General features: G+C 39.2%; 1 protein-coding gene across 3 annotated transcripts in view; it reads right to left on the bottom strand.

Moving 5' to 3' along the window:
* Positions 1-26,508, bottom strand: part of CHMP3 (charged multivesicular body protein 3) — a 123,486-nt gene that overhangs the window by 54,368 nt on the left and 42,610 nt on the right. Inside the window, exon 1 of one of the 3 annotated variants that reach the window (XM_054545878.2) lies at positions 134-275. The exons of 1 other annotated variant lie outside the window; for it this stretch is intronic. Coding sequence is in view for 1 of the 2 variants with exons in the window: in NM_001132181.1 (NP_001125653.1) it covers positions 134-178 (45 nt within the window). In the remaining variant the exon portion in view is untranslated. 3 annotated transcript variants of the gene reach the window in all.

Below are 26,508 nucleotides of genomic sequence, written 5' to 3'. Positions count from 1 at the left end.
GAGTGGGAGGCCCCGGAAATGGGGGCCGGGCGGTATCGGGCAGGCGGTGGGGAGAAGAGTGTCCTGTCATTTACCAACTCCAGTACGCCCCACACAGATCCACCCGCTTATCTGCCGCCGCTGTAGCCCTTACCAGTTCTTTGGGCGGCTTCTCCTGGGTCTTTCCAAACAGCCCCATGACGAACTGAACCCGTCTTGCCCCTTCCGGCTGTCCGTTCCCCGCGCCCAGGCAGGTCACGGGCAGCCGCCTGGGCGGGGCCCACGGAGAGGGAGGTAGTCCCAACGCCCAGAGTAGGGAGCGGCGGCAGTAGGAGATGGTGCGCATGCGCCATACGCATGCGCAGAATTGAGTGAGTGGGAGACTAGTCAAAAAGGCTGACGTCATTGCACATGTTGTGGGCGTGTCTGTGTGGGGGAGACGACGGATTTGGTGCTTTTCGTAAGGTGTAGAAATGATTGCTCTGAAAGATACGAATTTGTTGGCTACAACTGCTTCTGATACTTCACCTAAACCTAGATGTTGCACCAGAAGTCTGGATCTCCACGCAGACGTGTACATTTAGCATCACTTTCCCGACAGCTTCATCTTTGTGTCCAGTAGGCAACTCACAGGTGATAAACCAAAAATAACCTCTTTTTCCTCCCGCCAACCCACTCCTCCCCTCTGCTTGCACCACCATCACCTGGTCACTAAACCCTAGGCGTCGTCCTCTCTCCCCTCTTACCAAGTCCCAACCATTCTAACTTCAGTATGTCTGAACTTCAACCCTCTCCTTTCCATCCCAACTGCGGTCGTTTTTTTTCAGGCCATCGCCCTTTCCAGCGTGGGTGATTCCTGCCTAGCATTTGTCCATGTGTGTCCCGTCCTACACGCCACACTGACCGTGAGCTTAATCACACTCTCAAAGGAATCTGACTAAAGAGAACTAGACACATTTTAGCGCGGACAGTTCCTGATTAGGCCTATACGGTGAGCTATGGTTACTGTCATTACCTCATCCGAGGATGGTGAAGGGACCATTCGTTACCTCAGCCCCATACTCCTGTCTCTGGTGGAATCATAAAATGGTTCGGCAGCTTTGAAAACATTTTGACAATTTCTTAAAATGCTAAACAAAGCCAGCCTTCCATTCCTAGCTATTTACCCAAGAGGGAAAAAAGCATATGTTCTTACAAAGACTTGTACACAAATGCTCATAGCAGCTCTATTTGTAATAGCCGTAAACTGGAAACAATCCAAATGTCTTATCAACAAGTGAATGGATAAACCAGTTGTGATTGATCCATACAAAGGAATAGTACTGAGCAATAAAAAAGTAAACTATTGATAAATGCAACAGCATGGATGAATCTCAAAATAATTCTGCCAAGCGAAAGAAGCCAGAACCGTATGATTCCATTTATACAACATTCTGGAAAATGCAAACTAATACATAGTGACAGAAAGTACATGGGCGGTTGCTAGCGGATAGGAGTGGGGTGGGAAAGAGGCAGAAACGAGGGATTACAAAGAGACACGAAGTTTAAGGGGATGATGGATAATATCTTGATTGTGATGATGGTTTCACAGATGTATACAATATCAAAACTTACCAGGTTGGACACTATGTGCAATTTATTTTATGTCCATCATACTTCAATAAAGTTCTTTTTAAAAAAGCACTACCTGTTCATTGTGAAAAGTTAAACTCTCATTCTCACTTCCTCAGAGGAAAAGGTCTCAAAGGATTCACACCAACTATTAAATATAGTGTGAATCTTCTGAAACCTTTTCCTTTGGAAAATATACTTTTATTTTTATTTGTATTTGTTTTTGAGACTGGGTCTCACTTTGTCACCCAGGCTGGAGTGCAGTGGCAGGATCTTGCCTCACTGCAGCCTCCACCTTCCAGATTCAAGTGATCCTCCCACCTCAGCCTCCTGAGTAGCTGGGTGCCAGCCACCACGCCCACTGTGTTTTTAATTTTTCTGTAGAGACAAGGTTTAGCCATGTTGCCCAGGCTGGTCTCAAACTCCTGGGCTCCAGCGATCCTCCCACCTCAGCCTCTCAAAGTGTTGGGATTACAGGTGTGAGCCACCTTCCCGGGGCCTATTTTTACTTAATTGAGATTATATTATATACATTGAGCCACCTCTCCCAGCCCTATTTTTACTTATTGATATTATGTTATGTAAGTTATCCTACAATTTCCTTTTAAGCAAATTTTATGTAGATTTTCATCAGTGTCAATACCTATGGCAGTCCATAGCAAGAATGTACCATAATTTAACCACTTCCCTATTATATAAGATTAAATTGTTTCTAGTTTTTCCCTAGTAAATAATCCTGCAAATATAGGCACAGTTAAAAATTTTAAACTTAATACCAGTATCTTCCATATATATTGCACTATTGTGAACGCCTACCAATAGTGTATACCAACACTCTTATTCCCTAAATCCATGCTAAAAGTGAATTTTATCAATATTTAAATGTTTGCCAATCTAAGGGCATAAAATATTGTTTTTAACTTTAATTTCCCGGACTACTAGTCTGGATAAGCATCTTTTCATATATTTGTTGGTCATCTGAATTTCTTCTGTGACTTGCTTCTTCATAACCCTTGTTCATTTTCCATTTATCTCCCTCCTTCCCTTATTTCCTTTCTCCCTTCCATTTTAAAGGTGAAGGAGTTCTTTGAAAATGTGGAATTTTTTTAAGTCTCTTTCACCTTTTTTTGAGAATAAACTATAAGCATTTTTTTCAAGGAGGAGGATACTGGATCGCCAATTAGTTAGTCAACAGTATTTCTCAAATGCCTACTATATGTCAGGCATTCTATAGGCTTCAGGAAAATGGCAGTGAGCAAAAAAGAATCTCCTACAATCTGATGATAAGGACAATAGTATTAAACAATGGTTATAGATGAAATTGTATTACTACAAATGTGCAAAATTCTGACTATAAGAAGAACGTGCTGATCAGTGACTCTTCCCTGAGCAAACGACAAATAAACTGAGACCTGAAGGATGAGCTAGCAGAGAGAGGAAGAGTATCCAGAGTAAAACAGCATGTGCCAAAGAGTCTTCCCAGTTTCTGGGTGGAGGATTTAGGCCACAGCCATTTCAGATCCTAAAGCTGCAGTTGTTCTAAAGCTGGCCATCAATGGCAGAGAGGCCTGGCAGGGTGTGGAGGAAGGTTTGACTTGGCACATGGCCTCTCAATGTCGTACAGAGCTCATAGGTACTGACAGAGCCCTATCAACACATCAGTGCAGTTCCTCTGCACCATGCATCTTGCTTCCACACATTTTCTAGGCTCTATCTTTAGAGTAACATGTACTCTCCATTTGTGTCCTGATACTGCTTTTGCATTGGACAGAGCACTCCTTAGTTGCGGCTAGGGCTGAAGTTTGTCCTTCCTACATGGACCTCAGGAAGCAAGCTACAGATCCTCCCACCTGCTAAGACTCACACATCTGAGGGGGTGGGAAGAACTAAGTGAGCAGGCATTCTAGCTCTTTTCTCCTGCCAAACACAGCAAGTGTTTAACAGGATCACACTCCCCTGCCATATGTTCACATAGACGTTTGTTCACACACATTTTCAAAGGCTTTATGTGCATTCTCCTCCTGATCTCTGAAAAATATAAATAGATGTGTATCCTTCAGAGGTACTTCAATGCGTATGCTTTAAATCCTCCCCTGAATTTGAAATGAAAAACAAAAAAGACTGTTTTTCCTCCACTTTCCAGTTTTCCTTGCTCATTTCACTAAGATATCCGGTCTTAGGGAGCTTCCTGGCTCACAGCTGTTCCCCATTTGCCAGGTAGATTGTTAAATGAAATGCTTGGGGCAAGAAAATCATAACCCAATTCCTGGCAAGAATTTTGGCTTTCTAAAGCCAAGATACACCTTGTTTTATACAACAGATGGACCCTGGAAATGTTAGATATAAATCAATGTTTGGAAATTGAACTCCCTCCCATGACTTATATAATAATTTTGGAGTGGATTTATCTTTGTTTCTGACTAAACTTCAGGACCAAGGGGCTCCCAACCCACAACTTACGACTTGATATAAGGCAAAGACAGACCTTGAGTCACCTCCTGTCCATGTCCAACCTTTCTCCACCAAACTTACAATAATCCTTGTGTTGATTTCCTAGGACTGCCATAACAAAATGCCACAAACTGGGTGGCTTAAAACAATAGAAATGTATTCTTTCAAAGTTCTGGAGACTAGAAGTCCAAAATCAAGGTGTCAACAGGGCCATGCTCCCTCTGACACTCCGAATAGAATTCTTACTTGCCTCTTCCTACCTTCTAGTGATGGCTGTCAATCATCAGCATTCCTTGGCTTGCTGCTACATCGCTCCAATCTGCTATGAACATATAACCCGATTATATGTTCTCCCCATATGTCTCACTCCAGTCATATTGGATTAAGGGCCAATCCTAAATTCAGTATGACCTTATCCCAACTTACTGTTTACATCTGTGGTTATTATACCTTATTTTCAAATAAGGGTCATATTATGAGGTACTAGGGGTTAGGACTTCAACATAATCTTAACAGGTCACAATTCAATCTATTAACAACCCTCATAGACACACATGGGTGCCTCACCTTAAAGAAAAAAGAGGGTGGCCAGGCACGGTGGCTCACACCTGTAATCCCAGCACTTTGGGAGCCCGAGGCCGGCGGATCCTGAGGTCAGGACTTCGAGACCAGCCTGACCAATATGATGAAACCCCGTCTCTACTAAAAATACAAAAATTAGCCAGGTATGGTGGCATGCGCCTGTAGTCCCAGCTACTCGAGAGGCTGAGGCAGAATTGCTTGAACCTGGGAGGCGAAGGGTGCAGTGAGCCGAGATTGTGCCACTGCACTCTAGCCTGGAGACAGAGTGAGACTCCATCTCAAAAAAAAAAAAAAAAAAAAGAAAGAAAAGAGAAAAGAGGGTGATAGAGGGTGAGGGGAGAATGGTTAGCTGAATCCTTCTAAAATAAACAGACCTCTATCCTCCATGATCAGGAAGGGAAAGTAGATCTCTCAGGCTTGACCCTAGCTTAGAAGTGGCACCTTCCCCCCGGGAATCATAAAAATCACTGTGGCTGCCTCACGTTGCCCTGTAGAGCACGATTTTTACCACTAAAGGTCCTCTCATGGAGGATTCACACACCTTTCCTTATTTCCCCCACAGCAGAGAAAAAGCCTGAAGTTTAATTTAAAAATCCAACTGGAATATTTAAACAATACTAAAGTCTCCAAAAACAGTATCAGAATTAAAAGAGTGGCATGTGACTTACACATTCAACATTATGGTAGAGTGGATGAAAAACCCACTAAAAACACAGAATTTTGGTAAAACGTAACCAGAATTATTTTATGTGCATGGATGATCTCTTTTTAAAAAGTAAGAGAAATCAGGAATGCCTGCCAATAACAGGAACCCAGAACCTGTTAGCATAATTTTTTTGATGTGATAAAGCCTATAGTAAGTAAAATGCACAGTTCTTAAGTGTAAAACACGATTAATTTTTACAAATGTGTGTAAAAGCACTATGTAAATATTTAAAACATGTTCTAAATCTAAACTGGCTCCTTCATGCCCATTCTCAGGCAGTACCCTCAAAAGATAACCAGTATTCTGATTTCTACCTCTGAAGATTAGTGTTGCCTGGGTACGGTGGCTCATGCCTGTAATCCCAGCACTTTGGGGGGCCCAGGCGGGCGGATCACGAGGTCAGGAGATGGAGACCGTCCTGGCCAACACGGGGAAACCCCATCTCTACTAAGAATACAAAAAAAAAAAAAAATTAGCTGGGCATGGTGGCGGGCGCCTGTAGTCCCAGCTACTTGGGAGGCTGAGGCAGGAGAATAGCGTGAACTCGGGAGGCGGAGCTTGCAGTGAGCCGAGATCATGCCACTGCACTCCAGCCTGGGCGACAGGGCGAAACTCCGTCTCAAAAAAAAATAGAAAATAAAAAATAAATAAATAAATAAATAAAATAGTGTTTGGTTTTAACGTTTGGGCAGGGGAACAAGAGGCAAGGCTTTTGGCTGGGCAAAATAGTGAAGCAAAATTGAGATGCCCTAAAGCTGGGAGCTTTAAAGACCTCATTCTCAGTGAAAAGACAGGCTAGGGAAAAAATATATACATACCTGCCAACAAAGAGAGCCAACCAGAAAATATTTGTTTTAGGCTGTAACTCTGGTGAAAAAATAAAAATAGAGGTTTCCTTGAGAAACTGTGTCCGGAATTGGTGGGTTCTTGGTCTCACTGACTTCAAGAATGAAGCCGTGGACCCTCGCGGTGAGTGTTACAGCTCTTAAGGTGGTGCGTCTGGAGTTTGTTCCTTCTGACTTCGGATCAGAAGATTTGAGGGTTCGAGTCCCTTTGTGGTTGCCAAAATGTGTCCGGAATTGGTGGGTTCTTGGTCTCACTGACTTCAAGAATGAAGCCACGGAACCTCGCGGTGAGTGTTACAGCTCTTAAGGTGGCGCGTCTGGAGTTTGTTCCTTCTGATGTTCGCATGCGTTCGGAGTTTCTTCCTTCTGGTGAGTTCGTAGTCTCGCCGGCTCAGGAGTAAAGCTGCAGACCTTCGGGGTGAATGTTACAGCTTTTAAGGTAGCGAGACTGGAGTTGTTCGTTCCTCCCGGTGGGCTCGTGGTCTCGCTGGGTTCAGGAGTGAAGCTGCAGATCTTCGCGGTGAGTGTTACAGCTCATAAAAGCAGCGTGGACCCAAAGAGTGAGCACTAGCAAGATTTATTGCAAAGAGGGAAACAACAAAGCTTCCACAGTGTGGAAGGAGACCCCAGCGGGTTGCCAATGCTGGCTAGGGCAGCCTGCTTTTATTCTCTTATCTGGCCCCACCCACATCCTGCTGATTGGTAGAGCCCAGTGGCCTGTTTTGACAGGGCGCTGATTGGTGCCTTTACAATCCCAGAGCTAGATACAAAGGTTCTCCACGTCCCCATCAGATTAGTTAAAGAGTTTTGACACACAGGTTGTCCAAGGCCCCACCAGAGCAGCTAGATACAGTGTTGATTGGTGCATTCACAAACCTTGAGCTAAACACAGGGTGCTGATTGGTGTGTTTACAAACCTTGAGCTAGATAGAGTGCCGATTGGTGTATTTACAATCCCTGAGCTAGACATAAAGGTTCTCCAAGGCCCCACCAGAGCAGCTGGATACAGAGTGTGGATTGGTGCACTCACAAACCCTGAGCTAGACACAGGGTGCTGATTGGTGTGTTTACAAACCTTGAGCTAGATACAGAGTGCCCACTGGTGTGTTTACAATCCCTGAGCTAGACATAAAGACTCTCCACATCCCCACCAGACTCAGGAGCCCAGCTGGCTTCACCCAGTGGATCCCATATAGGGCGGCAGGTGGAGCTGCCTGCCAGTCCTGCACCATGCGCTCGCACTCCTCAGCCTTTGGGCGGTCGATGGGACTGGGCGCCGTGGAGCAGGGGGCAGCTCTCCTCCGGGAGGCTTGGGCCGCACAGGAGCCCATGGAGTGGGTGGGAGGCTCAGGCATGGCAGGCTGCAGGTCCCGATCCCTGCCCCTGGGGAAGGCAGCTAAGGCTCAGTGAGAAATCGAGCACAGCGCCGGTGGGCTGGCACTGCTGGGGGACCCGGTACACCCTCCGCAGCCGCTGGCCCGGGTGCTAAGTACCTCATTGCCTGGGGCCAGCAGGGCTGGCCGGCTGCTCCGAGTGTGGGGCCCGCCAAGCCCACGCCCACCCGGAACTCCAGCTGGCCCACAAGCGCGGCAGGCAGCCCGGGTTCCCGCTCGCGCCTCTCCCTCCACACCTCCCTGCAAGCTGAGGGAGTGGGCTCCAGCCTTGGCCAGCCCAGAAAGGGGCTCCCACAGTGCAGTGGTGGGCTGAAGGGCTCCTCAAATGCTGCCAAAGTGGGAGCCCAGGCAGAGGAGGTGCCGAGAGCAAGCGAGGGCTCTGAGGACTGCCAGCACACTGTCACCTCTCAAAACCACAATCATAAGACTGCCCTCCTATAAGTCTAAATTTATTCTACTTTCATGGTATTGGAAATCCCAAGCCTAGATATTAATTTAAACTGTTCTTATAACATCCTGGGGATCTGACGAAAGCAGTACAGACTCTTTTTGAATGAACATACTCAAAATCCAGACACTGTAGTATTTCTACAAATTATGGCCAACAAAAATTACCAAATATATGAGACAAACATTAATGGCCAGGGGTAAATTTTAAAAGCATCACATTTATGTTTCAAAGCACTTCAGATACTACAATTCTCAAATGTAGAGTATAAAATGTTATGCTTAAAGTGTTCACAGAAATAAAAGAGAGGCTTGAAAGAAACAAGAGACCATTAAAAAATGACCAAGTAAAAGAAAGAAAAAAAAAGAAAAAACAAACAAAAATTGACCAGATAAAATTAAAAATAAAAGAATTTCTAGACATGAAAAATGTAGTAATTGAAATAAGAAACATAGTCACTAAATAAACCTCAAGGAATAAATTAAGCAACAGATTACACATTAGAAAGAATAAGTAAATCAGAAGATAGATCTGAATTATCCAAAATAATAACGCCTAAAGATATAAAGACATGAATATATAAGAAAGAAGATGAGATACAGATGTTAGAATATGGATATCAATTATGTGTTTAATTGAAGTTCCAGAAAGATTGACATGAGAAACTGGAAGAGACAAGATTTTGAAAAGATAATGGCTAAGAATTTCCCCAGATTTATTAAGACGTTAATCTTGAAGATTCAGGAAGTAGTCATGCATCACTTAATGACGGGGATACGTTCTGAGAAATCCATGTTACGTGATTTCATCATTGTGCAAACATCATAGAGTGTACTTACGCAAATCTAGGTGGTATAGCCTACTAGATACCTAGGCTATATAACCTATTGCTACTAAGCTAAAAACATATATGGCATGTTACTATACTGAATACTGTTGGCAGTTGTAACACAATGGTAAGTATTTGCGTATCTAAACATAGAAAAGATACAGGAACAATATATATGATATTATAATCTTATAGAACCACTGTTTCCTGAAAGGTTGTCATACAATGCATAACTGTACATAAATCTTAGGCAGGTTAAATACAAACAGCCACACGTTATAGTGGCCATGCAGAACATCGAAGACACCAAGATTTTAAAAGCAACCAGAGGCCGGGCCCAGTGTGTCACGCCTGTAATCCCAGCACTTTGGGAGGCCGAGGTGGGCAGATCACGAGGTCAGGAGATTGAGACCATCTTGGATAACACGGTGAAACCCCGTCTCTACTAAAAATACAAAAACAAAATTAGCCGGGCATGGTGGTGGGCACCTGTAGTCCCAGCTACTTGGAAGGCTGAGGCGGGAGAATGGCGTGAACCCGGGAAGCAGAGCTTGCAGTGAGCCGAGATCGTGCCACTGCACTCCAGCCTGGGCGACAAAGGGAGGCTCTGTCTCAAAAAAAAAAAAAGCGACCAGAGAGAAAAGATAGAATACATACAAGAAGACAACACACACTGTCAACATCCTACTCAATAGCAACAATGGAAGCTAAAAGAAAGTGAAAGAACGTCTTCAAATACTGAGGGGAAAAAAAATCCCCAAAGATCTAAAAATCAAAACAATTGAACTCATGGAGATCAAGAGCAGAAGGATGGTGATCAGAGGCTGGGAAAAGTAGTGAGGGGTTTGGGGAAGGTGGGGATGGTTAATGGGTACGAAAAAATTTAGAAAGAATGAATAAGACCAAGTATTTGATAGCACAACAGGGTGACTACAGTCAGTAGTAATTTAATTGTACATTTAAAAACAACTAAGAGAGTATCATTGGATTGTTTGTAACACAAAGGATAAATGCTTGAGGGGACGGGTATGCCATTTTCCAGGATGTGATTATTATATATTGCATGTTGTATCAATACATCTCTTGTGTCCCATAATTATATATTCCCTATGTACCCACAATAATTAAAAATTAAAACATTTTTAAAATCCTCAAAATAATAACTTACAGTCATGCCCTGCTAAATTATCACCCCTATGTGAAAGTAAAATAAAGACATCTTTAATGGGGACAAAAACCTAATGACAGACACAAAAACCCCACAATCCAACAGATCAACACTAAACAAAATTCTAAAGAATGTAGTTTAGAAATAATAACCATGATCTCAAAAGAAAGGCCCTTACATATAAGAAGAAATCATGACAATTTAGTGAACTTGTGGTTGATATTTAAAAAGTTGATTATAGAAAACTTATCTAATTTGGGAAGTCCAAAAAGATGGAAGTAAAGCATTTTACCACAATCATATGAAAAAATAGATGAGAAGTCATTGAAGTTAAAATGATTCTGGACTCTAATTTTTTTTGAGAAAAGGTGAAGACTTTGACTAATTTATATATTAAGTAAGTTTGTTAGAATTTTAAGGATAGCTGATAAAATAAAAGCAGTACTTCCAAATGGTAGAGAAAAAATGGAATTAAGAATATCACTCAAAATAAGGTAGGACGGACAATACAGAAAGTGGAAGACACAAAAGACAATTACAGAATTAAATTAATTAAGTTAAATTAAAGATACATTTGGATTCATAATAAAATGGACTAAATTCTCCAGTAAAGAGAGAGATTTTCAAACTAGATTTTTTTTACATCTAGTTTTAAGCTATTTCAAAGAGACACACATACAACATAGGATACAGCAAGACTGAAAGTAAAAAAGTAAGAAAGACACGAAAAATCATATTTACTAGACAAATATTAACCAAAATAAAGCTGTTATAACTATATTATTAATCAGATAAAATAGAGTTTCAGGCAAAATAACTTTTTAGGGATAAAAAAGTTTATTACAAAATGATAAATTTTTCAATTTACCCAGATGCTAATCATGTAGTCTCAAAAAAAGCGAAGCAAAACCGACAGAATTTCAAGGAGAAATATAAACCCACTGTATTAGTCTTCTCAGGCTGCTATAACAAAATACCAAACACTGAATTTATTTTCTCATAATTCTGGAGGATAGAGGACCCAGACTTCTCACTGTGACCGCACATGGCCTTTTCTCCGTGTACCCACAAAGGGAGAGAGAGAGAGATCTGTGGGAATCTCGTCCTCCTTTTAGAAGGGCACCATCAGCTCTACCAGATTAGGGCTTCCTCCTTATTATTTCATTTAACCTTAATTACCTCTCTAAAGGCCCTATGTGCAAATACATTTACATTGGGGGTTAAGGCTTAAACATCTGAATTTCATGGGGGCACAATTTAGTCCATAACACCCACCATCATGAAGGGAAATTTTAAGATTTTTCTTTCATTAATTAATTGCTTAAGAAGACAAACATTTGATAAAGACAGAGAAGACATGAAAACAAGATATGCTTGATTGAATTGTCACATCCTGCCCACATCAAGTAAATCATAAGCTACCACATATGGAATATTTATAAAAATTGACTACATACTAGAATATAAAAGAAATGAAGAAATCACTCTAATGCACATCACATTTCATGACCACATTTCAATTGGGTTAGAAATCAATGACAAAAAAGAAATCAAAACAAATATTTTGTAAATGTAAGAACGTATTTCCAGGCCGGGCACGGTGGCTCACGCCTGTAATCTCAGCACTTTGGGAGGCCGAGACGGGCGGATCACGAGGTCAGGAGATCGAGACCATCTTGGATAACACGGTGAAACCCCGTCTCTACTAAAAATACAAAAAAATTAGCTGGGCGTGGTGGTGGGCGCCTGTAGTCCCAGCTACTCAGGAAGCTGAGGCAGGAGAATGGCGTGAACCTGGGAGGCAGAGCTTGCAGTAAGCCAAGATCGTGCCACTGCACTCCAGCCTGGGCGACTGAGCGAGACTCCATCTCCTAAAAAAAAAGAAAGAAAGAAAGAAAAAAACATATTTCGAAATAACTCAAAAGTCAAAGAAATCACAATGGAAATCGGGGAACCTGGATTTCCACCACATCTGGTAGTAACAAGACAATCATGGGGTGGTGTCAGAGAGGGCTAGTGGAGACCCAGAACTTTCACCATCACCTAGTGATAATGAGAGGACCCCTACCACTGTGTCTTTTGAAAATGTGTAGAGAACTGGAGCTCCCACCTCTGCTCAGCATTAAGCAGGAAGCTCTCCTAGATCTCACTGGAACTAAGCAGGGAACTTGGACTTCGTCTGCCTAGAAGCAACAAGGTGGCTCCCCAACTTTTCCTCCAAAGCAGCATCAGAGAAAGCCAGCAGAAACTGAAGTTTGAGTGGAATGCAGAATCTCAGGGCATAACATGAGAGTCCAGATTTCAAATGAAAATCACTCATCATACCAAGAACCAGGAAGATTTCAAACTCAATGAAAACAGACAATCAATAGATGCTTTACTGGATTGAATAATGTCTCCCAAAAATTCATGTTCACCCGGAGCCTGTGAATGTGACCTTATTTGGAAATAGGGTCTTTGCAGATAAATCAAGTTAAGATGTCATACAGGGCCAGGCGCGATGGCTCACACCTGTAATCCCAGCACTTTGGGAGGCTGAGGCAGGTGGATCACTTGAGGGCAGGAATCTGAGACCACACTGGCCAACATGGTGAATCCCTGTTTCTACTAAAAATACAAAAATTAGCGAGGCATGGTGGCACAGGCCTGTAATCCCAGCTACTCAGGAGACGGAGGCATGAGAATCTCTTAAACCTGGGAGGTGGAGGTTGCAGTGAGCTGAGACCACACCACTGCACTCCAGCCTGGACAACAGAGCTGTCTAAAAAAAAAAATGTCATACAGGACTAGAGTAGGCCCTAAATCCAATATGACTGGTGAATTTATATGGGAAATTTGGATATACACACACAGGAAAGAAAGTCATGTAGAGACGGGGCAGAGACTAGAGTGATGCATCTAAATGCCAAAGAACACCAAGGGATTATCTGCAACCACGAGAAGCTGGATGAGGCAAGGAGGGATTCTTCCCTAGCACCTTCACAGGGAGTATGACCATGCGAACAGCTTGATTTCAGACTTCTAGCCTCAATAGCCATGAGAGAATAAATTGATGTTATTTTAAGCCGTCTAGTTTATAGTAATTTCTTACTAATATAGATGACAAGACCTAGATGATAGAGATGTTAGAATTAGCTAATAAAGATGTTTAAAATGTATTTTTATTGAAAAATAAAAAGTATATATTTATGTGTTCAACATAATATTTTGAAATATGTATACATTGTGGAATGGCTATATTGAGCTAATTAATATATGCATTACCTCATATGTATCATTTTTGTGTGTGCCAAGAACACCTAAAATCTACTCTCTTAGCCATTTTCAAGTATATAATACATTATTATTAACTTACAGTTACCATATTGTCCAATAGGTCTCTTGAGCTTATTCTTCCAGTATAACTAAAATTTTGGATCCTTTAGCCAACGTCTCCCCATCCTCCTTCCCACACCCCAAATCCCTGGTAACCATCATTCTATTCTCTGCATCTAGGAATTTGATGTTTTTTCAGATTCCACATATCAGTGAGATCATGCAGTGTATCTGTGTGCCTGACTTATTGCACTTAATATAATGTCCTCCAGGTTCATCCATGTTGTCAGAAATGACAAGATTTCCTTCTTTTGTTTTTAGGAAATTGGGTAACTATGTTGCTCAGGCTGGTCAAAAATCCTGGCCTCAAGCTATCCCTCCACCTCAGCCTCCCAGAGTACTGGGATTACAGGCATGAGCTCCTGCACCTGGCTTCCTTGTTTTTTTTTCAAGTCTGAATAGTATTCCATTGTGTATATATGCGACATTTTCTTTATCCATTCATTTGTTGGTAGACATTTAGGTTGATTACGTATCTTGGCTATTGTGAATAATGCTGCAATGAACATGAGAGTGCAGCTATCTCTTTGACATGCTGATTTCATTTTTTTGGATATATATCAAATAGTGGTTTGCTGGGTCAATCGTAGATCTTTTTTTTTTTTTTCCACCCAGGCTGGAGTACAGTGGCACGATCTCGGCTCACAGCAACCTCCACCTCCCAGGTTCAAGCGATTCTCCTGCCTCAGCCTCCTGAGTAGCTGGGACTACAGGCGTGCACCACCATATTTGACTATTTTTTTTTTTTTTTAGGCACAGACAGGGTTTCACCACGTTGGCCAGGCTGGTCTCAAACTCCTGACCTCAAGTAATTGGCTGGCCTTGGCTTCCCAAAGTGTTGGGATTACAGGTGTGAGCCACTGTGCCCGGCCAATAGTAGATCTATTTTTAATTGTTGAGTAACCTCTATACTGTTGTTTTCCGTATGACTGTATTCTAACAAAGGTATAACAGCTACAATTTTTTAAAAATGCTTTAATAAGCGATTAAAAATATGCTTAAAACAAATGAAAAAAATACAAAGTCTCAGCAATGAAAAGGAATATATAAAGAAGAACCAAATGAAAATTTTATAATTGAAAAATACAATAACCAAAATAAAAAAGCTCAGTGGATGGGCTCAACAGTATATTGGAGAAGACAGAGGAGAAAATCAGTGAAGTAGAAGATAGAACAATAGAAATTACCGACCAGGCACGGTGGCTCCTCCTGTAATCCTAACACTTTGAGAGGCCAGGGTGGGTGGATCATTTGAGGTCAGGAGTTTGAGACTAGCCTGGCCAATATGATGAAACCTGGTCTCTACTAAAAATAAAAAAATATATATATATACCTGGGCATGGTGGCAGGTGCCTGTAATCTCAGCTACTTGGGAGGCTGAGTCAAGAGAATTACTTGAACGTGAGAGGCAGGGGAGGCAGGGGTTGCAGTAAGCCAAGATTATACCACTGCACTTTAGCCTGGGTGACAGAGTGAGACTCCATCTCAAAAAAAAAAAAAAAAAGAAAAAGAAATCACGCAATCTGATCAACAGAAATAAAATGGACTGGAAAAACAAACAAACAAAAAACAGAACAGAGCCTCAGCAACCTGTGGGACTATAACAAAAGATGTAACACTTATACAATCAGAAAACTGGAAGAAGAAAAGAAAGAGGGAGGGTTAAAAAAGTACTTGAAAGCAGCAAGAGAAAAACAACACCTTGCCTCTACAGAAAAAAAACAGTTCAAGTGACAGTGGATTTCTCATCAGAAACCATAAAGGACAGCAGGAAGAGATGCAATATTTTTCCAGTACTAGAAGAAAAGAACTGTCACCCTAGAATCCTGTATCCAGAGAAAATATTCTTCAAGAATGAAAAATGTGGTGATTAATTTTAGGTGGCAACTCGAGTAGGTTAGGGGATACCTAGATAGGTGATAAGGCATTATTTCTGGGTGTGTCTGTGAGGCTGTTTCTGGAAGAGACTGATATATAAGTCAGTGCACTCAGTGGGGAAAATCTGTCCTCAATGTGGGCAAGCACCATCCAGTCGACTGGGGGCCTTGATAGAACAAAAAGGCAGAGGAAAGGTGAATTCACTCTTTTTGTCTCCTGGAGCTGGGACCCCTTTTTCTCCTGTCTTTGGACATAGAACTCTAGGGTCTCCAGCCTTTGGACTTCAGGACTTGCACCAGTGGCTCCCTGGGTTCTCAGGCCTTTGGCCTTGAACTGAGAGTTATACCATCAGCTTCCTTGGTTCTGAGGCTTTCAGATTTGGACTGAGTCATGTCACCAGCTTTCCTGGGTTTCCAGTTTGCAAATGGCCTATCATGGGACTTCTCAGACTCCATAATCACATGAGCCAATTTTCTTATAAATCTCTTCTCATCCATCTATGTATGTATTTATGTGTGTGTGTGTGTGTGTGTGTGTGTGTGTGTGTATCAATCAATTTACCTCCTATTGATTCCATTGCTATGGAGAACACTGATGGGAAATCAAGACATTCTCAGATAAAAGTAAACTAAGAGAATGTGTCACCAGAAGACTACCCTAAAAGAATGGGTAGTCTCTAAACAGAAAGTTCTCTAAACAGAAAAGAAATGATAAAAGAAGGAACCTAGTAACACTAGAAAGGAAGAAAGAACACAGTAGGTAAAAATACGGATAAATATTAATACCATAGGTTTTTATTCTCCTTTCAAATTTTCTAAGATGCATTTGACAACTGAAGCAAAAATTTTAACGCTGTCTACCTAATGTGGTTCTAAAAATACATAAAGGAGATAGTTAAGATAATTATATTGTAAATGGAGAAGAAAAGGGGACTTAAAGGGAGGTAAGGTTTCTATACATCATTCAAACTGGTAAAATGATGGCACTAGTAGATTGTAATAAATTTTGTGTATATAATATAACACCTACAGCAACTACTAAAAAGCATATACAAAGACATACACTCAAAAATGCTGTAGACATTAACTATCAGGGAAATGCAATCAAAACCACAATGAGATCCACTTCACACACTAGGATTGTATAATAATTTTTAAAAAGACGGATAATACCAAGTGTTTGCAAGGACCTGGAGAAACGGGAACCTTCATACACTGCTGGCAAGAAGGTAAAATGTTGCAGTAATATTGGAAAACAGTTTGGCAGTTCCCCAAAAAGTTAAATATAGAGATACCATATGATCCAGGAATTCCACACTAGGTATATACTGCCAAGAAATTTAAATGTATGCTCACACAAAAACTTGTATACAGATATTCATAGTTGTATTATTCAAAGTAGCCAAAAAGTGTAAACAACACAAATGTCCATCAACTGATGAACGGATAAATAAAATGTGGTATATCCATATAATGGAATATTAATCATAAAAAGAAATGAAGTACGGGTTCAAGCTACAACACTGATGAAAAATTGAAAACATTACACTAAGTGAAAGAAACCAGACCCAAATGACACATATTATATGATTGCATTTATATGAATTATCTAGAATAGATACCACAGAGAGAGAAAGTAGACTGATGGTTTCCAGGGCCTAGGGGGAAGGCAGACTGGGTTGTAACTGCTAAGATATGGGGTTTATTTTGGGGGGTGGTGAAAATGTTCTGGAATTAAATAGTGGTAATGATTACACAACCTTGTGAATGTACTAAAAGTCATTAAATTGTATGCTTTAAATGGGTGAATTGTACAGTATGTGGATTATCTCTCAATAAATCTATTATAAAACCCTATAGATATATCAAAATGGAATTCTAAAAAATGTTCAAGTTACACACAAGAAAAGAGGGAAAGAAAACAAAGAGGACAATATAAAATACATAAATATAAAATATTTTTATAAAAATATAAAAGACATATTTAGTTCTAACATGTTGATAATTACATTAATTGTAAATGGTTTAAGTATAACAGTAGAAGAAATTGGCAGAGTGGATTTAAAAACATGACCCAATTATATGCCATCTACAATAAACTCACTTCGAATATAATATGAGAAGGTTGAAAGTAAGAGGATGAAAAAAAAACTTTATCATGTAAACATTAATCAAAAGCATGAGTGGCTATATATCTATATATATAGATATAGATATATATATATTTTTTAAGACAGAGTCTCACTCTGTCCCCCAGGCTAGAGTGTAGTGGTGCAATCTTGGCTCACTGCAACCTCCACCTCCCGGGTTCAAGCAATTCTCCTGCCTCAGCCTCCCAAGTGCTGGGATTACAGGTGCCTGCCACCATGCCTGGCTAATTTTTGTATTTTTAGTAGAGACGGGGTTTCACTATGTTGGCTAGGCTGGTCTTGAACTCCTGACCTCAAGTGATCCACCCGCCTCAGCCTCCCAAAGTGCTGGGATTACAGGTGAGTGGCCATATTAATATCAGATAAAGTAGACCTCAGAAGAAAGAAACTCACCAGACACAAAGAGACATACACATCATGATAAGAGTGTCAGTGCACCAAGAAGATACACCAATCCTAAATGTGCATACACCAATAGTAGAACTGCAAAATATGTGAAGTAAATTTGATAGAACTGAAATGAAGAAATATACAGATCCATAATTATAGTTGGTCGCCTCAACACCCTTCTCTCAACAATTGATAGAACAACTAGTCAGAAAATACACAAGGATATAGAAGAACATCATCAACCAACAGGATCAAATTGAAATTTATAGGACACTCCACCCAACAACGAAAGAATACACATTCTTTTCAAGTGCCCACGGAACATCAAGATAGACTGTATCCTGGACCATGAAACAAACTTCCAGAAATTTAAAAGAATTTAAATCATACTGAGTATGTTATTCAACCACAGTGCAATTAAACTAGAAATCAATAACAGAAAAATCCCCCTTAAAACTTGGAAACTAAGCAATACACTTCTAAATAATCAATGAATCAAAGAGAAGCCCCTAGGGAAATTTTAAAAGACATATTGAACTGAATGAAAATAAAAATATAACGTATCAATGTTTGTGTGGTACAGCTAAGGCTGTGTTGAGAGGGGAATGTATAGTACTAAATTCATATATTAGGAAAAATTTCAGATCAGTAATCTAAGTTTACACCTCAAGAACATAAAAGTAAATAGCAAAATAAACCCAAAACAAGCAGAAGGAAGGAGAGAAAAATAAGAGCAGAAATCAATAAAACTGAAAACAGAAAAGCAACAAAGAACATTAATGAAACAAAGAGCTGATTTTTTGAAAAGACAAACAAAATTCACAAACCTCTAGAAAGACTGACAAAGAGAGGACATAAATGATCAATATCAAGAATTAAATAAAATATCCCTACAGATCCTGCAGACATGAAAGGAATACTAAAGGATGAAATGGACTAATTTTCCCCAAACACGAACTACCACAACTATCCAATATGAAATATGTAATATAATAGATATTGATAATACAATAGATGATATTTAATTAAGAAAATTGAATTTATAATTTTAAAACTCCCAAAAAGAAATCTTTAGGCCAAGATAGTTATTCCACCAATGTTTAAAGAAGAATTAACACCTGTTATACAAAATTTCTCCCAGAAAATAGAAAATTGAGCCTTTCCCAATTCATTTTATGAGTTAGTATTACCCTTATATCAAAACTAGATACAGAAAACAGTATAAAATAAGAAAGCTACAGACTAAAGTCCCCTGTGACATAGCCATAAAAATTAACAAAATATAGCAAATAGAATTCAGCAATATAGAAAAAGAGTTATAGACCATGATCAAGTAGAGTTTATTTCAGGGATACAAAGATATATCTATCTATCTATATCTATCTATCTATCTATCTATCTATCATCTATCATCTATCTATCTATCTCTATCTATCTATCTAGATCTATCTATCTATCTAGAGATATCTATCTAGATCTAGATCTATCTACCTATCTAGAAATATCTATCTAGATCTAGATCTATCTATCTATCTATCTATCTATCTATCTGGATAGATAGATAATGGATATCTAGATAGATATCTAGATAGATAGATAGATACCGATATCTAGATAAATATCTCTAGATAGACAGATAGAACTAGATAGATCTAGATAGATAGATAGATAGATAGATAGATAGATAGATAGATAGATATGTATATATAGTCCCAAACTCCTGGCCTCAAGTGATCTTCCCACCTTGACCTCCCAAAGTGCTGGAATTACAAGTGTGAGCCACTGCACCCAGACTATTTTAAAAAATAAGTGTAAGCCACCTTATTCATGGACTAAAGGAGAAACATCTCATGACCATATCAATTGATGCTGAAAAATCATTTGACAAAATTCAATACCCATTCATAATTAAAACAAAGCAAAAATCTCTCAGAAAAATAGAAACAGAGGGGAACTTTCTCAACTTGATAAAGATTGTCTACAAAAAACACAGCTAACGTTAAACTTAATGGTGAAAGACTGAAAGTTTTCCCATAAGATTGGAATATCCACTTCCACCACTCAACATAGTGCTGGAAGATCTAACTACTGCAATAGGGTAAGAAAAGGAAATAAAAAAATACCAACCAGAAAGAAAGAAATTAAACTTTTGTTGTTTGAAGACAATATGATTGTCTATGTAGAAATCCCCAGACATCTACCAAAAACTCCTAGAACTAAAGATGAGTTCTGTAAGGTTGCAGAATAAAGATAAATTTACAAAAAAAAATTTTATATATCATTCTATATACTAGCAATGAATACATGAGCACCAAAATTTAAAATATATACCATTTACAATCACTCAAAAATGAAATACTTAGATCTAAATCTAACAAAACAGGTACAGCACTTGTATGCTAAAAATCACACAACACTAATGAAAGAAATTAATGATCTAAATAAAATAGAGACACATACTATGTTAATACACTGGAAAATGCAACATAGTAAAGATGTCAATTCTCCCCACATTGGCATGTATAGGTTTAACATAATTTCTACCGATAAAAGCCAGTAAAATATATATATATATATAGTGTTTCCATACACAAGCAATAGTTACAAAATGAAATTTATAAAACATTATCATTTGCAATAGCATGAGAAAAATCAAATTCCTAAGAATACATTCAAAGAAAGATATACAAGACTCCTTTACAGGCAACCACAAAATACTGATGACAGAAATTAAAGATCTAAAAACATGGAGAAATATACCACATATTGGAAGACTCAATATTGTAAAGATAACAATTCACCTCAGAAGTGATCTACAGATTTAATGCAATCCAGTTAAAATCACAGAAGTGCTTTTGGTAGTGGGTTTTGATAAGCTAATTCACAAATTTTATGTGGAAATGTAAAATACTAAAGTCAGAAGATTCATGCTACCTGATATGAATGGTATTTTTAAATTCTGAAAACTAAAATTCAATAGTGTTGTGAAATTATTATAGAGAACAATGGAACAGAATAGAGAATCGAGTAGCAGAAAGATACATAAACACCGTCAATTGATTTACAACAAATGCTACCACAATTTAGTGGAAGACGTGACATTCTTTCCATTAAGTTTTGTTAGGTCTATTTAGATACCCACAAGAAGGCCAGGCACGGTGGCTCATGCTTGTAATTCCAGTACTTTGGGAGGCCGAGACAGGTGGATCACAAGGTCAGGAGTTCGAGACCAGCCTGGCCAACACGGTGAAACCCTGTCTCTACCAAAAATACAAAAATTAGCTTGGTGTGGTGGCACGTGCCTGTAGTCCCAGCTACTCAGGAGCCTGAGGCAGGAGAATCGCTTGAACCTGGGAGGCAGAGCTTGCAGTGAGCCAAGATCGCGCCATTGTACTCCAGCCTGGATGACAGAGCTAGACTCCATCTCAAAAAAAAAAAAAAAAAAAAAAGATATCCGCAAGAAAAAAGTGAACATTAATCTCTACCTCACACCACACACAAAATTAATCTGAGATGGGCCAGGCGCGGTGGCTCATGCCTGTAATCCTAGCACTTTGGGAGGCTGAGGCGGGCGGATTGCCTGAGTTCAGGAGTTCGAGACCAGCCTGGGCAACATGGTGAAACCCCGTCTCTACTGAAATATAAAAAATTAGCTGGGCGTGTGGCATGCACCTGTAGTCCCAGCTACTCAGGAGGCTGAGGCAGGAGAATTGCTTGAACCCAGGAGGCGGAGGTTGCAATGAACTGAGATCACACCACTGCACTCTACCCTGGGACAGAGGAAGACTCCATCTCAAAAAAAAAAAAATTAATCTGAGATGGATTGAAACTGAAATAAGACAGGTAAACAGAAAAAGCGTCAAAAACAGGAAAATATTTTCATGACTTTGAGGTAGGCAAAGGTGACTTAAACAGAACACAAATTTTAATTAGCTATAAAAAAATTGCTAAATTGGATTTCTTAAACATTAAGAACTTCTATTCATTAAAAGATGCCATTAAGAGAGTAAAAAAAGTCTGGATGTGGTGGTTCATGCCTGTAATCCCAGCACATTGGGAGGCCAAGGCAGGTGGATCACTTGAGGTCAGGAATTTGGGACCAGCCTGGCCAACATGGTGAAACCCCATCTCTGTTGAAAATACAAAAATTAGCTGTGTGGTGGTGCACACCTATAGTTCCAGCTATTTGGGAGGCTGAGGCAGGAGAATTGCTTGAACCCAGGAGGCGGAGGTTGCAGTGAGCCGAGATCGCACTACCGCACTCCAGCCCGGGCAACAGAGTGAGACTCCATATCAAAAAAAAAAAAAAAAAAAAAAGACAGAGAGAGTAAAACAAGAAGCCAGAGACTGTTAACATATTTCCAACAGAATACTCATATCAAGAATACAGAACTCTTGCAAATTAATAACTCATCATAATTTTTAAATGAGCAAAATACTTAAATAGGCACTTCACAAAATAAGATATTAAAAGTGCCAATAACAGTATGAAAGGATGATTAACATCATATTCATCAGAGAAATAAAAATAAAAACCATACTGAAATACCATGGAAAGCACTCACAATATCAAATGTTGGAAAATGATATGGAGCAACAGGGACTCATACACTGCTAGCTAGAGTGTACATTGGTACAATCAGATTGGAAAATTCTTTAGCAGAATCTACTAGAGCTAAACATATTAAACCTTGTGATAGAACAATTCTATTCCTTACATATATTCAACATAAATAAGTGGTTATGTCCACTGAAAGTCATCTACAATAATATTCAAGGCAGCTTTATTCATAATAGCAAAAACTGGAAACAAATGTTCATCAGCCACAAAATGAATGCATAAATTGTGGGATATTTATACAATATAATATACAACAATATTAGTTATTAAAGAAAGAACTAGGGATACATACAGCATTATGGCTGAATCTCATAGGAACCACCACGCTTTGCTTGGACTCAAGCTTTTTGCACTGCAGTCAGGAAACTGTCCTATGCAGACAGCTGGGTAATTATGGAGCTTACCCTGTTAGTTTCCTTTCTCTCAAAGATCTCAATCTTGTACTTCCTGTTATTCATTGCCTGAAAACAACTACCTCATGTATTTTTGTCTGGTTTTACAGTTATTTGTAGCAAGAGGACTAGTCCAGTGCCAATTACTCCATCACAGCGAGTAGAAATCCTGAGTCATTTTTAAGAGGTAGCACTGCACTTAGGAAAACTGAATGTTGGGGTTGAGAGCAGAATGAAGATTAGATGACTACAGGAGCCTTTGCTCAGACTGGCATTATAGCATACAATATATAGGTGGAAAGATGACTAGCAAATTTTGGATATGGTGTGATTAAGATGCTGTCATAGTTAAAGGCTAAGCTGCTATAACAGATACCTCAAAATGCAATGACTTAAATAAAATAGAAGTTTATTTCTGTTTTGTGGAATAATCCAGTAATTTCCATAGTAGGGCAGCTCTGCTCTGTGAAGTCATGCAGAAACATTGGCTGGCTAAGCAACTCTGTCCACCAGTCATACCTAACTTTCAAGGTTGCATCCATTATTAACATATCTAGCAGGTTAGAAGTAGGAAGAGAAAGTAATAACACACATACCCAATGTTTTAAGTCAAAACCCAAAACCAGCATGCATTATTTTTGCTTACATTCTATTGGCAAGAATTAGTCACATTGCCCATACCTAGCTACAATGTGGGTTGAGAAATATAGTTAACAACTGGGTATTTGTTCAGCTAAATTTCTAGTATACCAATCAAAATCAAGGCAAGGATGACCCTTCTTATCCTTCCTTTCAACGTTATACTGAAAGTCCCAGTGAATGCAATAAGACAAGAAAAGAAAATAAGAGGTATACTGATTGGGAAGGAAGAAATAAATCTTTGTTCAAACATGACATGATCATCTATGTAGAAAATCCAAAAGAACTGACAAAAAAAAAAAAGAAAATAAAAAACCTTCTGGAGCTAATAAGCAATTATAGCAAGGTTGCAGGATACAAGGTTTATATATGAAAATCAATTGCATTACTATACAAATGGTCCCCAACTTACAATGGTTCAACTTACAATGGTGCAACAGTGATTGGCAACCATGAAGTTTCAGATTTTAACCACTGGTGATTCTTTGTCCAGAGACTCTCTGGGCTGCATTTCAGGCTTACAAGATTTTCAACATGGGTCTATTGGTACATAACTCCACCGTAAGTCAAGGAGCATCTACATACAGCAATGAACAAGTGGAATTTGAAATTTAAAACACAATAACATTGACATCAGCAACCCCTCCCCAGGAAATACTTAGATGTAAATCTAACAAAGTAAGTACAAGATCTATATGAAGAAAATTACAAAACTCTGATGGAAAAAATCAAAGAAGAACTAAATAAATTGAGAGATATTCTATAGGATAGGAAGACTCAATATTGTCAAGATGTCAGTTCTTCCCAACTTGATCAATAGTCAATGAAATTTCAATCAAAATCCCAGCAAGTTATTTTGTGAATATCAACAAACAAATTCTAAAATTTATGCGGGAGACAATAGACAGAATAGTCAACACAATATTGAAAGAGAACAAAGTTGGAGGACTAAGATTACACAACTTCAAGACTTATTTTTAAGCTACAATAATAATACCATGATTAAAACAGTGTGATAATGTCAAAAGAATAAACAAATAGACCAATGGAACAGAATAGACAGCCCAGAAATAATCCCACATAAATAAAGTAGTCTATTGGTATCCACAGGGGATTGGTTCCTGGACCTCCTGGAGATATCAAAACCCATGGATGCTCAAGTGTCTGATTTAAAATGACATAGTATTTGCGTATTACTTATGCACATCCTCCTGGGTACTTTAAATCATCTCTAGATTACTTATAATACTCAATACAACACAAATGCTATGTATTAGGTTGGTGCAAAAGTAATTGCGGTTTTTGCCATTACTTTCAAAGGTAAAAACCACAATTACTTTTGCACCAACCTAATAAAGAAGTTGTTACACTGCATTGTTTAGGGAACATGTTCAGTATATTTCTAATATTTTTGATCGATGTTTAGTTGAATCCATGGATGTGGAACCCACGAATATGTAGGGCTGAATGCACAGTCAACTGATCTTTGACAAAGGAGCAAAGGCAACACAATGGAGAAAAGATAGTCTTTTCAACAAATGGTGCTGGGACAACTGGACATCCACATTGAAAAAAAAAAAAAAAGGAATCTGGACACAGACTACACCCTACACAAAAATTAACTCAAACCGGATCGTTGACCTAAATGTAAAATGCAAAACTATAAAACTACTGGAAGATAACATAGGAGAAAATCTAGATGACCTTGGGTTTGGTGATGATATAACTTGGTGATGATATAACACCAAAGCCACAATGCATGGAAAAAAATTGATAAGCTGAATTTCATTAAAAGAAAAAACTTCTGCTTTGTAAAAGACAATATCAACAGAGTAAAAAGACAAGCCATAGAAAATGGGAGAAAATATTTGCAATAAACTCATTTGATAAAGGACTATTATCCAAAATACACAAAGAGCTCTTTCAACTCAGTTGGGGATGGTAGCATGAGGCTATAATTCCAGGTATTTGGGAGGCTGAGGCAGGAAAATCTGTTAAGCCCAGGAGTTTGAGACTAGCTTGGGCAACATGGAGAGATACTATCTCAAAAAAAAAAAAAAAAAAAAAATAGAGCTTTTTAAGCTCAACAATAGGGAAACAAACAACTCAATTAAGAAATAGTTCAAAGACTTTGATACCTCATTAAAGAAGATATACAGATGGCAAATGAGCATGTGAAAATATGCTCCACATTATAAGTCATCAGGGAAATGCAAGTTAAAACAATAATGAGATACCACGGCACACCTACTAGAATGACCAAAATCTGGAACACTGATAACAGGAAACACTGGTGAGAATGTGGACCAACAAGAACTCTCATGGGAAGCCAAGATGGAAGCCACTTTGGAAGACAGTTTGTCGGTTTCTTACAAAACTAAACACTCATAAGATCCATCATTAGTATTTATTTAAAGGAGGTGAAAACAAAAATGTACACATGTATGTTTATAGCTGTTTTATTCATAATTGCCAAAACTTGGAAGCAACCAAGATGTCTTTCAGTAGGTGAATGGATAAACTGGTACATCCAGACAATGAACTATTTATTCAGTGCTAAAAAGAAATGATCTATGAAGCCATGAAAAGACATGGAAGATGGCTGGGCCTGGTGACTCACGCCTGTAATTCCAGCACATTGGGAGGCCAAGGCAGGCAGATCACTTGAGGTCAGGCATTTGAGACCAGCCTGGCCAAGATGGTGAAACCCCACCTCTACTAAAAATACAAAAAAAATAGCTAAGCGTAGTGGCATGCACCTGTAATCCCAGCTATTAAGGAGGCTGAGGCAGGAGAATCATTTGAATCCGGAAGACAGAGGTTGCAGTAAACCGAGATCACACCACTGCACTCCAGACTGGGTGACAGAGCGAGTCTCTGTCTTAAAAAAAAAAAAAAAAAAAAAAAGAAGAAATTTAAATGCATATTAGCAAGTTAAAGAAGCCAGTCTGAAAAGGCTACATACTGTATGATTCTAACCACAGGACATTCTGGGAAAGGCAAAACTATGGAGACGGTAAAAAGACCAGTGGTTGCCAGGGGTTGGATGGA

The sequence above is a fragment of the Pongo abelii genome, chromosome 12 (assembly GCF_028885655.2).
Source record: "Pongo abelii isolate AG06213 chromosome 12, NHGRI_mPonAbe1-v2.0_pri, whole genome shotgun sequence".
Taxonomy (NCBI): Eukaryota; Metazoa; Chordata; class Mammalia; order Primates; family Hominidae; genus Pongo; species Pongo abelii.
Note: the sequence above shows the minus strand (reverse complement) of the source record. Positions and strands in the feature narration are given on the sequence as shown.